This window comes from Pristis pectinata, chromosome 14 (genome assembly GCF_009764475.1).
Source record: "Pristis pectinata isolate sPriPec2 chromosome 14, sPriPec2.1.pri, whole genome shotgun sequence".
In the NCBI taxonomy this organism is placed as follows: Eukaryota; Metazoa; Chordata; class Chondrichthyes; order Rhinopristiformes; family Pristidae; genus Pristis; species Pristis pectinata.
The window spans coordinates 3,049,273-3,066,478 of NC_067418.1; the positions used below are offsets into that span (position 1 = coordinate 3,049,273).

Here is a 17,206-nt window from a genome sequence, read left to right on the forward strand (position 1 = left end):
ATAGTGTAGAAGACTGGCGATGGATACAGCGTGATATAGATCAGCTGCAGATGTGGGCAGAGAAATGGCAGATGGAGTTTAACCCGGATAACTGTGAGGTGTTGCACCTTGGTAGGACTAATGTCAAGAGGCAGTACACCCTAAAGGGCAAGACCCTTAACAGTATTGAAGAGCAGAGAGACCTTGGGGTGCAAGTCCATGACTTATTGAAAGTGGCTACACAGGCAGACATGGTGGTTAAGAAGGCTTATGGAATGCTTGCCTTTATTAATCAGGGTATTGAGTACAGGAGTCAAGAAGTTATGATGCATTTCTATGGGTTAGGCTGCACTTAGAGTATTGTGTGGAATTCTGGTCACCTCACTATAGGAAGGATGTTGCAGCTTTAGATGATGCAGAGGAGTTTTACCAGGATGCTATTTGGATTAGAGGGCATGTGCTATCAGGAGAGGCTGGACAATCATGGACTCTTTTCTCTGGAGCGGCGGAGGCTGAGGGGTGATCTGTTGGAAGTGTATAAAATTATGAGGGGCAGAGATAGGGTGGACAAGTGATATCTTTTTCCCATTATTAAGCGATCCAATACCAGAGGGGATGCATTTAAGATGAGGGGGGTAGGTTCAGAACAGACGTGGGGGTACGTTTTTTTTACTGGGAGAGTGGTGGATGCCTGGAATGTGTTGCCTGATAGGGTGGTGGAGGCACATTCATTGGGCGGCTTTTAAGAGGGGCTTAGATGGGCACATGAATGAGGGGAAAATGGAGGGATCTGGGCATTCTGTAGGTAGGCGGGATTAGCTATGTTGGCACAACATTGTGGGCCGAAGGGCCTGTTCTGTGCTGTACTGTTCTATGTTCTCAGCCCAGGTCTGCATCCTATCAATGTCTTGTTGTACAAGGTTAGTGGCAGGATTTTTAGCACTGTGAAGGAATGAGGGATCTTGGGGCACAAGTCCATAGATCCCTCAAAGTTGTCATGCAAGTTGATAGGGTGGTTAAGGTGTACTAGCCTTCATTATTCAGTGATTTGAATTCAAGAGCCACGAGGTAATGTTGCAGCTCTATAAAACTCTGGTTAGATCACACTTATAGAGTATTGTGTTCAGTTCTGGTCACCTCATTATAGGAAGGATGTGGAAGCTTTAGAGAGGGTGCAGAGGAGGTTTACCAGGATGCTGCCTGGATTAGAGAACATATCTTATGAGGAAAGGTTGAGCAAGCTAGGTCTTTTCTCTTTGGAGTGTAGGAGGATGAGAGGCAACTTGATAGAGGTGTATAAGGTTATTGAGAGGCATAGATAAAGTGGACAGCCAGCACCTTTTTCCCAGGGTGACAATGGCCAACACCAGAGGTCATCTATCCACAGTGAGTGGAGGAAAGTTTAGGGAAATGTCAGAGGTAGATTTTGTTTTTACACAGAGAGTGGTGGGTGCCTGGAATGCACTGCCGGAGGTGGTGGTAGAGGCTGATAAATAAGGACATTTAAGAGACTCTTGGATAGGCACATGGATGTAAGAAAAATGGAGGGCTATGGGATGAGTAGGAGGGAAGGGTTAGATTGATCATGGAGTACGTTTAGAAAGGTCAGCACAACATCGTGGGCCGAAGGGCCTGTACTGTGCTGTTCTGTTCTATATTCTAAATCTCCTTTAAACTTTCCCCCTTTCACCTTTAAACCTATGTCCTCTAGTATTTGACATTTCCACATATTTTTGCAAAAAAAGTAAAAATAAAAGCTTGCATACATACTGTGACTTCTACAACCTCAGGACATCCCAAAGCATCTTGTTACCGTTACACCACCAGGCACAGTAGTGTAGCAGTTAGTGTAACGGTATTACAGCACCAGCGACCTGGGTTCAATTCTGGCCGCTGTTTGTAAGGAGCTGGTACATTAAAATACCTTGAACTTTAGTCATTGGTTTGTTGGAGGAAATGAGGTAGCCAATTTGCCCCAGAGGTTGCAAGGGACAGTGACCAGCGGAACCTACGTCAACCGTACACCATGCACTTTGTGAAGTAAGTACATAAGACCTTTTATATCTACCTAAGAGACAGAAGGAGGAGGTGAGAGGCTCTGCAACATCTTCTCTTAATGATCACAAATAATTCTTTGCACTGCTCCCAATGACGGTATGGCAACAATATTGAACTGTCCTGAGATTTCCTCCTTGAATCAAAGATGTGCAGGGTAAAAGCAAGCAATGACTGAATGTCTTCACTCTTACCTTGACAGTAGCCTATCTGAGGATTATACTCGGCGTATGCGGAGAGGAGACGGAAAAGCTTTGCTTGTCCTTCTTTAGCTTCTGGGTTCCTACCCATCAGGGAACAATGTGTCGGAAAAGATCTCTCTGTGCAAAGTAAAACCACAAATCAAATTCCGCTTAAAAGAAATCTGGCTTTTGCACATCAAGCAATTCACTAAATAAATAGTATTCATAGATTTATAAAAACATTGGCCCAGAATTTCTTGGCAGTGGTGAACCATCTCACATTCACCTCACTGCTCAATCCACACTAACCCCTGGTGGATCTTCTGGAAGCAGCTTCCTCATTGAAGCCACCTCCAGCCTGGATGTGGGTCCTTTTGGACATGAATGGCATCTCGGGTGATAGTAGAGATGGGGGAAGTAGGGGATGGTGAAAAAAAATCTTGCCCAGGGCAATGCTGAAAAAAGCTCTGACAGTGGCCAAGTGAAATATCAGACTTAACTAGTTCATAGAATCACAGAACAGTACAGCACAATACAGGCCCTTCGGCCCACAATGTTGTGCCGACATTTAAACCTCGCCTAAGACTATCTAACCCCTTCCTCCCACATATCCCTATTTTAAATTCCTCCACATGCTTATCTAGCAATCTCTTGAACTTGACCAATGTACCTGCCTCCACCACTGCCCCAGGCAGCGCATTCTATGCACCAACCACTCTCTGGGTAAAAAACCTCCCTCTGATATCTCCCTTGAACTTCCCACCCATTACTTTAAAGCCATGCCCTCTTGTATTGAGTATTGGTGCCCTGGGAAAGAGGCGCTGGCTGTCCACTATCTGTTGCTCTTAATATTTTGTCTCCTCTCATCCTCCAATGAGTAAAGCCCTAGCTCCCTGTCTCTCCTCGTAATCCATACTCTCTAAACCAAGCAGCATCCTGGTAAATCAGTTGTCAAAACTATTCAGAGGACTGCTTCCTAATATCTCTTCAACATTCAAACTTACAAAGCCAACTTAAAATTAATCACAATATGAAGTAATAAATCTCTTCATGAAAACAAACTAAAGCAATTAAGAAAAATTAATTTAAAAATTCCAAATCACCTGAGCTTTATGTCTCTTCCTCATGACTATTCCTCTCCATTCAGATGGATAAAGCTGTTGAAACTGAGCAAGCTCTAACCTGAAGCAGGTAGATTTCTCATCCCAGGTTCTAGGGAAATGCAGGAAGTTGGCTATTCCTCGTTGGAGTACTTGAGGGGTCCGGGGGCAGTGTAGATCTAAAACCCCAGCAAATGCCCTTCAGGAAGCTTGGGACTTGCCATGTGTTGTGTGGAAGTCCTAAGCCTCCCAGTACTAACATATTGAATGCCAGCATACATAGAGACATGGAAAAGTTGATGGACAACCCTTCAGAGGTCTCTAAACTTATGAAAAAGTAGGTATGGTAAAACACTTGTGGAGAGAAATCAAAACTGGATGTCATCCATATGATTTAGTCACTAATAAATTCTATAGGGAATTTAGGAGAAAGATCTTTACCCAGAGACTGATAAGAATGTAGAATTCGTTCTGATGTTGGTATTGGTTTATTGTCACGCGTACCAAGATACAGTGAAAAACTTTGTTTGTGTGCCATCCAGGCAGATCGTGCCATACCCAGGTACACTGAGGTAGTACAAAGAAAACAAGAGTGTAGAATATAGTGTTGCAGTTACAGAGAAAGTTCAGTGCTGGTCGACAAATTAAGTGCAAGGGCCGTGACAAGGTAGATTGGGAGATCATCTTTAGAGCATGAGGGGCCCCATTTAAGAATCTGATAACAGTGGGATAGCAGCTTTCCTTGCTCTCAGGCTTTTGTATCTTCTGCCCGATGGGAGGGGCGAGAAGAGAGAATGTCCGGGGTGAGAGGGGTCCTTGGTTATGGTGGCTGCTTGACTTCTCACAAGTAGTTCCAGTGATTAGAACTGATGTTCTTATAGAAAGCTAGCTAAACACGAGGGACAAGGGAATAGAAACATAGAATCCTGAATCAAACCCATGGGCCAGTACCAACACAACACTAATAATACTCCCACTCTCGTGCCATAACTGGATCAATCCTACTACCCAAGACTCTCCTCACAGACTTTAATTAAACTCAAACTAATCCAACTGCCTTGCACTCTTCAGATTGGAGTGAGCTTACATTTGCTAATTGGAGTGAGCTCATTCACAATGGTTCCTGGCAACACATCACCTCAAAATAACCAAGGTGTTCAGTTAGTTTGCTCCACAAAGATTTCATCATGTCCACTAAACAGTCCACAAAGTAGACAGGTGTAGAATCAAGTGCACACATGATTGTAGTGATGGAGGAAAAGAATTAAATTAATTGCTGTGATATTTATGGTTCCCTAGGAATCAAGTTTGAATTATTTGAATTAAACAGCATAAGAAAATAGGACTAGGAGGAGACCACCTGACACTTCAAGACTGCCATTCAAAACGATCACGTCTGATCTACTCCAGACTTCAATTCCTCCTCGGTGGCAGATTCCCACAGTCCTCAATGCCACAATCATTCAAAACTATCTGGAACTTTTATTGAGCCAGACACCATAATCTTCTGGGGTTGAGAAATCCAGAGGTTTACTCACTACCATCTGCAAGAAGAAATTTCTACATTCCTCAGTTTTAAATGACCAGCTCCTGATCTTGAAACTACATCCCCTCTCATTTGTGACTCTCCCAGTACCAGAAACTTCGACATCTACCTTGTCAAGCTTCCTTAGGATCTTATGTTTCATTCTTCTAAATTACAAGGAAAATAGACCCAAACTCTCGACAGGATAATCCCCTTGTCCCAGGAATAAGGCTGGTGAATCTCTTTTGGACTTCCTCCAATACAACTATATCCTTTCTTAGGAAAGGGGACCAAAAGTATGCAGTACTCCAGGTGTAGCCTCAACAAGACCCTGTACAATTGAAACAATTATCACTATCATTTCACTATCACTATATTGGGGCGGCACGGTAGCGTAGCAGTTATTACAGCACCAGCGATCGGGGTTCGATTCCCGTCGCTGTCTGTAAGGAGTTTGTACGTTCTCCCGTGTCTGCGTGGGTTTCCTCCGGGTGCTCCGGTTTCCTCCCACATTCCAAAGACGTACGGGTAGGTTAATTTGGGTTTAAAAAAAATGGGCAGCACGGACTCATTGGGCCAGAAGGGCCTGTTACCACGCTGTAAATAAAATTTTAAAAAAACTAATTGATAAATAACTTAGGAAAGATGTCCCATAACTTCCTAATATGTTATCAGCTATCCCAAACCTCCTCAACCCACCTCTTCATTCAAATACATCGTCCATCACTTCACCAAGCACTCGGCTGCTCAACCCATGCGTTGAGTTTTATCACCCAGGCAACAATACCATCACTTTCACACAGATCATCTCACCTACGTCCAGGACAATCTGTCTCAAGGTTTCAATCTTGACTTCTGGGTTTCGGTCAGGTGTCAGATTCCTGGTTCCACCATCCATTCCTGCCCTCGCCTTGTCTGCACTGACCAGTGTGGATACAGCCATCTGCACTCCATATTCATTCACACCAAGGACGGCTAGCTGGCTGTGGAGCTCCTGCACATAATCCTGGGAGAAACAATGGTTGTGTTAAAATAACCCGCTTATTAGTTATGGAACCTTTGAAACTTACAACACAAGACCTATTGGCCCATTACAATGGTCCTTCAAGAGCAAGTCAGTTTAATCCAACTTCCAGCACTTGCTTGACACATTAAATCCTCAGACAAAAATCAAATCTCCAACCACCCCCCACTCCCACTGGGTGAAAACAAATTCTCAACACCCTCTAATTCTTCCATCAATTACTTTTAGACGTTATATAGTTTTGTTTTAATTCAGTTTTCAAGATGTGTGTCACCAGCAAGACAGCATTTGTTGCCCATCCCTAGCTGTCCTTGGCAACCCTGTTCCAAGCCAGAATGGAGACATAACTCCTGTTGCTAATTCCTGATATGCTAACTGTTGAAAGGGACTGTGATTATTTTTACGTACACAACTCACACATGGCTCTCCTGCCTCATTTATTTGGAGAAAATGTTGTAGTTTCTGTTACCTCTGCCTTTTAAATAGTGTCTAGTTTTCTGAGTGAATTGATTGTTTATTGGGAGGGATCCTTGATTATGTTGGCTGCTTGACTTCTCACAAATAGCTGCGGTGATTAGAATTGATCTTCAGATAGAAAGCTAGCTAAACGTGAGGAACAAAGGAATAGAAACAGAATCCAGAATCAAACCCAAACTAATCCCACTGCCCCATTATCTTCCCATGGGCCAGTACCAATACATCTCTATACTACCCAACACTCTTCTCACGGATTTAAATGAAACTCACACTAATCCCACTGCCTTGCATTTTTCAGATTGGAGCAAGCATACATTGGCTAATTGGAATGAATTCATTCACAATAAACTGTTTGTAGTGTTCTCAGCCACATCCCCAGCTCATCAGCTGTAACAATAGATGCTCTATTACATTAAATCGATGGCCCCTTGTTGATGAACTTGCTGCCAAGTGAAGTAATTCCCAATTTTTTAACTACTCTTGTTAAGACAATTTAAGATTGTTGTTCACAAGCAAAACACTGCAAATCTGGAAATACTCAGCCGTTTCAGCAGTGACTATGGAGGTAATATTTCACCTTTTATCAGAATCTGCAACTCTAAACTATCCCTAACTTTTTCCCAGTTCTGATAAAAGGGACCTCTTAAACGCTAAAGATGAACGCTTGATCTCTCAGTCTACCTCATCATGGCTCTTACACTTGATTTGTCTACCTGCACGACACTTTCTCTGTAACTATAACACTATATTCTGCATTGTATTTTTCTCCCTTTTGTACTATGGTGATGTGCTTATGCGTGGAATGATCCGTCTGGATTGGAAGCAAACAAAAGCTTATCGGTGTTTCTTGGTACATGTGACAATAATAAACCAATTACCAAAAGGTCACTGACGTGAAATGTTATTGCTTTTTCACTCTTTACAAATACTGCCCTGATCTACTCAGTATTTCCAACATTTTCGGCTTGATGTGTTGGTCTCATAAGTTAGTTTCAAAATATTCCTTAATAGTACCTGGTTGGTCCTCAAGAGTACTTGGTCCAGTTCTAGGAAGAATGTTCTAGAAAGATGTAAAAGTTTGAAGAGGTTGCAGAGGAGATTAAGTCGGATGCTTTTGTAAAGATATTCAGGAAGTTAGGAATGCTCTTCTTGGAACAAAGAAGATAATTGAGGCATTCAAAATATAATGGATTTTGATAATGGATTGGGAGAAAATGCTTTCATTACAAGGTGGATCAATGAATAGAGAGCAGAATTAAAACTGGCAAATGGAGAGGGGGAAAAAAACAGAGCAAGTTGTTGTGATCTGGAATGCGCTGCCTTAAAAGGCAGTTCTAAAGGCAAGTGGATAAATACTTGAAAACACAGAGGGCTGTAGGAAAAGTGAGGACAGGGTGTAGGTGATGTGGGACTAATTGCCATTGATGCCTGGACATCATTCAACGTAGTCCTGAAGTCACTCAACCACCACTCAGCTTTAACATGCATCAAACTAACTCATCTGTGACTATTTCTCACTAAACCCCGTTGAAACTTGTGACTTAACAAGACACACAAAGAAAATAAGTGATCGCTTTATGCCAAGTGACCATAATTTGAATGTTGCCACAGCTGTTATTATTTGCTTCTATCTGATTTGCAGAATGAACTGCTCTATTTCCTTTAGCCTGATGAATTCTGCAGCCACTAGTTGCAGTCCATTTTGTGTCATGTCAGCCTCAGCTGAACTGGTAGCACTCATGTTTCTGACCTGGAAAGTCATTGTGGAACCTCAGTAATCCAGGTAAACAATCCCAGTGCGGCACTGAGGGAGTGCTGTACTGTTAGAGACACAATCTTTTGGGTAAAACCTCCAATCCTGAATTGGAGAACATGTCTTATGAGAATAGGTTGAGTGAGCTAGGGCTTTTCTCTTTGGAGCAAAGGAGGATGAGAGGTGACTTGATAGAGGTGTACAAGATAAGAGGCATAGATTGAGTGGACATTCAGAGACTTTTTCCCAGGGCAACAATGGCTAACACGAGGGGACATAATTTTAAGGTGATTGGAGGAAGGTACAGTAGGAATGTCAGAGGTAAGTTTTTTTTTTACACAGAGCAGTGGGTGCATGGAAAGCACTTCTGGCAGAGGTGGCGGAGACAGATACATTAGGGATATTTAAGAGACTCTTAGATAGGCACATGAATGATAGAAAAATGGAGGGCTATGTGGGAGGGAAGGGTTAGATAGATCTTAGAGCAGGATAAAATGTCAGCATGACATTGTGGGCCAACCTGTTACTTTATATTTCTAATCTGGACGAAATCATGAATATTAATTCAGATCTCTCTTTTTCTTCAAAGTCATCTTTGGCTTGGTGTTCAGCCCAGCAGAATATTACTGGTGTATTCTAAGAGGTTTCAGTTCAAAGATAAGTTTTCCTTACCTGGTAGGTACGCATACTACTTTCTTTAATGCGATCACTGCCCAAGAGGCATTTCCACAGTTGACCACGCAGCTCAGTGGGAACACCGGATTCTATGAAGCTATGTATCTGAAATAAGTTTTGTAATGGAAAATATATATAAATATAGCCTCTGAACACTGTACACTGGTACTCTGCTTAGCAATACCCCACAGAGTACTGATTCATTATAACCCTCTTCTGAACCCTCGCAGGTATGCGTGCAACTCTATGGAAATCTGGTGCAAACCCCTCCCCTCCTTTGTGCTGGGAACCTGGCACAAACCTTTGTCCTTCCTGCCACTATGAACAGCAGTCAGGAAACTGGTGCTAGGAAACTGAAGCGCATCCGTCTTGCCAGTGTAATGGGAACTTGGTGCGAACCCCCTGCTCTGAGACAAAGGTTCGGTGCTGCACCGTGACTGAAACGGTAAATGTGGACCATCATTAGGGACTGGCAGCACCTGCTCCACATGTTAACATTCTGCCCGAATCCTGCAGTCTCTCCCATCACCTCCTGTTGGACGTGAGGGAAACTGTCTCCCTTCTCTTTTTTTTGACTGCACAGCTCTCCCCAGCCTGGAGATTTCTCTGTGGTCACAAGCTCAGCAGTGGTCACTGGAGATGATCAAACAATTTCTTTGCGTCCATCTTCACAGAAGAAAGCACAAAAAACTTGCCAAAAATTCTAGAGAACTGAGGATCTAATGAGAATGAGGAAATGAAGGAAATCATCTTGCAACCTATCTGAATGCATCTCAGTTTGGTAAGACAACTGCTCTGCCCAAGACTGCAAGAAATTGCAGAGTCGTGAACGCAGTCCAGACTATCACTCAAACCAGCCTCACCTCCATTGACTCCATCTACACTTCTTGCTGCTTTGGAAAAGCAGTCAACGTAATCAAGGACCCTCCCACCCTGGTCATACTCTCTTCTCCCCCCCCATGAGCAGAAGATACAGAAGCTTGAGAGCACATACCACGAGACTCAAGGACAGATTCTAACCGTCATCAGACTCTTGAATGGACCTCTCATATGCTAAAAGATGAACTCTTGAACTCCCAATCTACCTCATCATACCCCTTGCACTTTATTTGTTTACCTGCACTGCACTTTCTCTGTAACTGCAACACTATTTGGATAGCGAGCAAAACAAAAGGCTTTCACTGTATCTCAGTACATGTGACAATAATAAAGCAATTCCAATATCAGTCTTCATCCAGGATAAAACCAAGATCAGGAAGAGAGAATGCATTTTGCACATGATGAGCACACCCTTTATTCGCGGGTATTCTAATTTTTCAATAAGACCACAATATTCCAGTTACCTTACTTGCGCAGGGCGCACCAGTCTCATTCCAGTTGCTGAGCATCTCCTGCCATAATTCTATCTTGGAAGTGCTGACACTTGGGTAACTGCGAATTGTGATACAAGAGGCAAACATATTAAAACAGAAAGTAAGAACATAGATTTCAATACAGCCTTTCACAAACTCAGAATGTCCCACAGCAATTTACAAACAATCTTGTGTAGTCACTATTGTAATAGAAGAAATCCTGCAGCTATTTTGCATGTAGCTAAATAACAGAGACAGCAATGTGATTAATAATCAGCTAATCTTGTGAGATCATGTGTGCAAAAGTCTGGACTTTGGTGTAGTTTATTGAGTATGAAATGCTCTGCAATATCCTGAGAGATGTTAGTTGAGGGATAAATTGTCTGGAACCCCAGGAACACCCTGTTCTCTACAAGATGTTGCCTTGGATTTTCCCCAGGGTCAAATCGGGACACACATGACAGCAAACCTGATGTTAGTGTACTACACGGAATAACCACAGCGGGTTCAAATTGCGCCAGTGGGATTTCCTGGCTTCAGTGATTGCTAAAACCAATGCAAGAACAATAAATAGTACCTTCTTATTCATTTAGCAGGATCTAGACATCAATGGCACAGCCAGCATTATTGCCCATCCCTAATTTCCCTTGAAGTAAGTGGTTTGCTGGGTTATTTCAGAGGGCATTTATGTCAAATATATTGGTAGGTGTGGAGTCACATATAGGCTAAACCAGATAAGGAGAGCAGATTTCCTCCTAGTAAACTGGGTGGATTTTTATGACAGTCCAGTGATTTTTTGGACAAATGCAAATCTAGCTCATTTCACACACTGCGCCTCTCAATTTTGTTCATGTGGAATTCAATACAAAACATCAGAGGCAAAACAGCATTGTATATCACTGGAGGCACAAGGGATTACTGATACTGGAATCTGGCGCCACAACAAACTGCTGGAGGAACTCAGCAGGTCAATCAGCATCTGTGGAGGGATACGGACAGTGGACTTTTCGGGTCTAGAACCTTCATCTGGACTAGTCCATATGACCTGTTCCTGATGAAAGCTATTGACCCGAAGTGTTGGCTGTCCATTTCTCGCCACAGAAGCTGCCTGAACCGCTGAGTTTGTTTTGTTGTTCGTAGGTCACTGAATCTGCAATCATCGCCTGAATGCCATCCAAGGCGAGGGTCATCCAAGAAAGGGTCAAGCTCACACAGTCAGCACCCACTGGAAGGAGCACTTCAAGGAACTCCTTAACTGTAATTCTTTCCTGAACTGAATCCCCTAAGCATAAATAACCTTGCTGCCATCCTTTACTGATAGGAAGTCCAAAACGCTGAATGCCAACTAAAAACAACAAAGCCACAGCAGCAGATAGTTTCCCAACTGAAGTTTAAAACTTAGGAGAGAGAAAAACTTCTGACACAAAGTCACAGCCTCATCTCCCATATCTGGGAAGAGGAGGGCATGATAAGGGTCATTAGAGACATCATATTCATGACCATTTTCAACAAGAAGTACTACAGTCACATACTCATGGAGCACAGAAACAGGCCCTTTGGTCCACCGAGTCCATGCCAACCTTCAAGCACTCATTTTCACTACTCCTATTTTTATTTTCCTCATGTTGCCAGATTCTACCAGTTACCCATATACTAGGGGCAATTTAGTAGCCAATTAACTAGCACATCTTTGGGATGTGGGAGGAAACCCACACGTCACAGGGAGAATGAACAAACTCCACACAGACAATGCTGAGGTTAGAATCACACCTGGGCTGCTGGAGCTGTGAGACAGCAGCTCTATTAAGGGCACTACTGTGCCATTTGTATTCTTCTCCGTGCTCTATTACAGCAAGAGATGGACAGAGGATATTTTCAAAACCACCTTGGAATGGTATAACATTCCACCAACATGGAAATTCTTAGCCTATGTCCACTTAAAATGGAGATGGAGCATTGGATAACATTGTTTGAAAGGTATTTGGACAGGTACTTGGATAGGAAAGCTGTAGAGGGATATGGGTTTAACGTGGACTAATTGGATTAACATACCTAGGTATCACAGACAGCATCAACGAGTTGGGCCAAAGGGCCCATTTCTGTGCTGCAAAACTCTACAATTCTACCAAAGAATCCCATCATCGGGAGAATGCAGAAACCCAATATAAATAGCAGAACTCTCAAATTACCCAGCCTGCCCTAACTGTGGCACAGCCCGTGCGTCCCACATCAACCGCATCATTCACCCTAGAACCCAATCAGAACTGAAGTAAAAACAAGTCATTCTCAAACTCAACAGGGCTGCCCAAGAAGAAACAGTGTATTTATATTTATACTGTATTTATTGAATAGGTTCACTTTGGTGTGTTAACAGCAGTTTATTAGACTAATTTAATCTGATTTATTGGTGGTTAGGTTTTTCATTTGGAATATTTTGCAGGTTTCTTTCTACCTTATTGACAGTGAGGTTTATTGATTGGGTTTGGTCAGGTTTCTTGACAGTGGGTCTTATTAAGTCAGTTAGCATGACTTAACGATGGTGCTGTTTGTTAAGTAGGTTTTCCTCTGATTTACTAATGGCGCAGTTTATTGAGTGGTTTTTAGTCTGGTTTATTGTTGGTATGGTTTGTCGTGTTCATTTTCCCTAGCTTGGTGTGATTTCCTCTGCCTTATTGACGGGCTGTTTTGTTGAGTGGGCTTGCTCTAGTTTGTTGACAGTGTAACTTCTGATAGAGCGGGCTTGGTCCGGTTCATTGAGGGGGCGGTTTCAGGAGATCACTTGCCTGTACTCGTGGCTGCGGTGCTGTTGTTTCCACCTGTCACAGTGTCTCCGGAACACGGCGAACCCGAACTCATCGAAGCCCAGCACACACTGCTTCTCGGACGGGCAGCCGTTCATGTTCTGTTGCCGACTCTGTCTGTAAGATCCCGGCCCCAACAGCAGCAACGAGAAAACCTCCTGCAGACTACTCGCTCGGCCAAATAAAAGACAAATTCGAATCTGGCGCCGCCTCCGGACGCGCCCCGCTCCCCTCCGATTGGACAGGACGGGCAATTGGCAACAGGTTCCCGACCAATGGCTGCACTCGCATTTGTCGATTGGGCGACGCTTCTACCAATCAGAGGCCTTCAACTCTCTGCCTGTGAAAACTTTTGAAGGGTTCCCATTCCCTGTCTTGAGTTTTTCCACATTGAAGTTCCTGCAGTGATTTCCACCAATTTTTATTCATGGATATCTCCAGAGGCTGGCAGCTAGGTGGGTATTCCTGTTGATCAGGACAGACAATAAAGCCATGCACGCAATCTGATTAAAAACACACCCCTGCAAATATCAGTAGAAATTATTTAAATACTGTGTAAAGCAAAATATATCGATGAATATCAATTAATTGTAAAATCATATTTCCACCGTAATGACATCACAATCACATTAGCATCATCGGAAGTTTTCTTTAATTTTAGGCTTTAAAATACAGTCTCTACAAATAAAATAACGGTTTATGGCTTAAAGGTTCAACTGCGGTTCATGAAATACATCCTGATTTGGCTACAGCTGTGAGGATGTTCATAATTGGGCTGGGACTGCCCGATTATGAACATCCTCACAGCTAATTTATCCCAATTAATTTATCTGCTAAGTGCCGCATTCACCATTAACTGGGCACTTCTGTCGTAGAGTAGTTGTGGCTGCCTGAAATTTTAGTCACCTGTTGATATAGTAACTATTTTTTTTAAAAAAGGTTGTCTTTTGGGTGTAGCCGGCACCTATGACTCATTGCTTGCTGTCTTAGAACGTCGAACAGTACAGCACAGGAAAAGGCCCTTCGGCCCACGATGTAGTGCTGAACTAATTAAACTAATGTCTAACTAAACTAATCCCTTCTGTAAACACAATGTCCAGTTCCCTCCATTCTCTGCACATTCATGTGCCTATCTAAGAGCCTCTTCAACGCCTCCACTAACACACCTGGCAGCACATTCCAGGTACTCAAGTTTTTTTTAAAACAAAAAAAACTTGCCCACACATCTCCTTTGAACTTACCCCTTATCACCTTAAATGCATGCCATCTAGTATTAGGCATTTCGACCCTGGGAAAAAGATACCACTGTCTATCTATGTTTCTCATAATCTTATAAACTTCTATCAGGTCTCCCGTCAGCCTCCACCGCTCCAGAGAAAACAACCCAAGTTGTTGCTTGACTCTAGATTCAAGAACAGCTTCAAGAAGTTGTTCTTGAGTCTGGTCAAATGGGCTTTCAATCTCCTCCTGGAAGGTAGAAGAGAGGAAAGGGAATAGCAGACATCCTTACGATAGCATCCAACCTTGCGAAGATATCTGCCTTGCCTCCTGATTGCTGCAGCTCTGTGTGGTGAAAGTACTCCCACAGTTCTACTAGGGAATTCTGGCAACAACTGTAAACATTACCATAGAACCATAGAAAACTACAGCACAGAAAACAGGCCATTTGGCCCTTCTAGTCTGTGCCGAAACATTATTCCACTGGTCCCATTTACCTGCCCCCAGCCCATACCCCTCTAGACCTCTCTCCTCCATGTATCTATCCAATTTACTCTTAAAAGTTAAGAGTGAGCCCGCATTTACCACATCAGATGGCAGCCCGTTCCACACTCCCACCACTCTTTGAGTGAAGAAGTTCCCTCTAATGTTCCCCCCTAAACCTTTCCCCTTTCACCCTAAAGCCATGTCCTCTAATACTTATCTCTCCTAATCTAGGTGGAAAGAGCCTACTTGCATTAACTCTGTCTATGCCCCTCATCGTTTTGTAAACCTCTGTCATATCTCCCTTCATTCTTCTCCGCTCCAAGGATTAAAGTCCTAACATGCTCAATCTTTCCCTGTAACTCAAATCCTGAAGATCCGGCAACATTCTAGTAAATCTCCTCTGCGCTCTTTTAATCTTACTGACATATTTCCTGTAGTTTGGTGACCAGAACTGCACACAATATTCCAAATTTGGTCTCACTAATGACTTATACAACCTCACCAAAACATTCCAACTCCTATACTCAATACTTTGATTTATAAATGCCAATATGCCAAAAGCCTTTTGAAAAACCATAAGACATAGGAGCAGAATTAGGCCATTCGGCCCATCGAGTCTGCTCTGCCATTCGATCATGGCTGATTTATTTTTCCCTCTCAACCCCATTCTCCTGCCTTCTCCCCGTAACCTTTGATGCCCTTACTAATGAAGAACCTATCAACCAACACTTTAAGTATACCCAATGACTTGGTCTCCACAGCCGAATTCTACAGATTTACCTGCCTCTAGCTAAAGAAATTCCTCCTCATCTCAGTTCTAAAGGGACATCCCTTTATTCTGAGGCTGTGCCTTCTGGTCCTAGACTCTCCCACTACTGGAAACATCCTCTCCACCAATAGGAAAATGAATTGGCCATTTGACTCCTCAAGACTGTTCTGTCATTCAACAAGATCATGGCTGATCCTAACCTTCAACAACATTTTCCTGTGGCATTCCCTTAGCCCTTTCTTAATGTCCACCAACACATCAATCTGTGTCTTGAATGCAATCAATGACTGAAGAGACATTTGGATAAGTATATGGATAGGAAAGGTTTAGCAGGCAAATGTTACTATCTTAGGAGGGAATCTTGGTCGGCATGGACAAGTTGGGCCACAAGTCCTGTTTCCATGCTGTATTACTTTATGAACATCCAAAGTCCTCTGGGATTTTCTTCCAAAAATTCACAATTAGATTCAGATTCGTTTATCGTCATGTACGTAATAATAATTACAATATTTATTTATTAGTCACATGTACATCGAAACACACAGTGCAATGCGTCTTTTTGCATTTTGCATTCTCAGACTGTGTTGGTCTTTTTCTCAGACCAACACAGTCTGAGAGTGTTCTGGGGGCAGCCCGCAGGTGTCGCCACGCTTCCGGCGCCAACATAGCATGCCCACAACTTCCTAACCCGTACGTCTTTTTGGAATGTGGGAGGAAACCGGAGCACCCGGAGGAAACCCACACAGACACGGGGAGAACATACAAACTCCTTACAGACAGCGGCCGGAATTGAACCTGGGTCGCTGGCACTGTAATACTGTTACACTAATTGCTACACTACCATGCTGCTCGGGTACACTAGGGTGCAATGAGATTCCTTGCTTGTGTGAAAGCTCACAGTATAGATGGTGATAATAAATACAACAATAAATACAGTGACAAGTGCAAAACAATGGAATGGTGCAAAATACAGTAGTGCAATCTGAAGTAGTGCTAAAGTGACAGTGATGGAAGAGGTAGAATTAAGGGTTCAAGACAATGGCAGCACCAGCAGGAAGGGGATGTGAAAGAGGTGATTGGTTCAGAAGTCTGATGGCAGTGGGGAAGAAGCTGCTCTTGAGTCTGGTTGTCTGGGCTTTCAAGCTCTGTGTCTTCCCCTAGAAGGAAGAAGAGAGAAAAGGGAATGGCAGGCATCCTTGATGACACTGTTAGCATTCCTGATGTGGTGCATGGTGAAAATGGACTAGATGGAAGGAATTGATGAATCTGATGGACTGTGCAGGGCCATGCCTGGGTGAAGAAATTTCTCCTCATTTCAGCCCTAAATGTAAGACCTCTTATTTTTGAGACTAGTAATATATATCCATATTAGGATGGTGTAACCCGGAGGAGAACTCACAGTTTTCATAACGCTTTCAGTGGTTGAGTTTGCAAAGGAGGGAGGTAACCTAGGCAACATGTTGCAGAGCATCCTAAATTTTGTGCATACTGTCGGTAACTGAGAGAATATTCTGTTCGGAGATACAAATCAATCAATCCATTCTGCATAACATTCTTCAGTCAGGCGTTAGTTTAGAGAATATATTATCCCTTTTAAGATGATGACTTAATAACGATATAAAGGTCATGGAAATATTTGATGCATCATAAAGCAGAAATAGAAAACACTTCATTGAACACACGACCCGAAACACCAACAATTCCTTTCCCCCCACAGATGCTGTTCGATCCGTTGAGTTCATCCAGCAGATTGTTTGTTGCTCCTGATTACAACATCTGCAGAATGCCACATCCAACGTCGCTGTGTACT

General features: G+C 43.0%; 1 protein-coding gene across 1 annotated transcript in view; it reads right to left on the bottom strand.

Annotated features, from left to right (window-relative positions):
* The window catches only part of si:ch211-266k8.4 (USP6 N-terminal-like protein), a 137,256-nt gene extending 124,083 nt beyond the window's left edge, over positions 1-13,173 (bottom strand). The window contains exons 1-5 of the mRNA XM_052029000.1: positions 12,906-13,173; positions 10,114-10,201; positions 8,768-8,875; positions 5,655-5,847; positions 2,229-2,354 (exon numbers count right to left, since the gene is read on the bottom strand). Of these exons, the coding sequence (XP_051884960.1) occupies positions 2,229-2,354; positions 5,655-5,847; positions 8,768-8,875; positions 10,114-10,201; positions 12,906-13,021 (631 nt within the window). The 5' untranslated portion in view covers positions 13,022-13,173. The remainder of the gene's footprint in view (positions 1-2,228; positions 2,355-5,654; positions 5,848-8,767; positions 8,876-10,113; positions 10,202-12,905) is intronic.
* Positions 13,174-17,206: the final 4,033 nt, after the last annotated feature.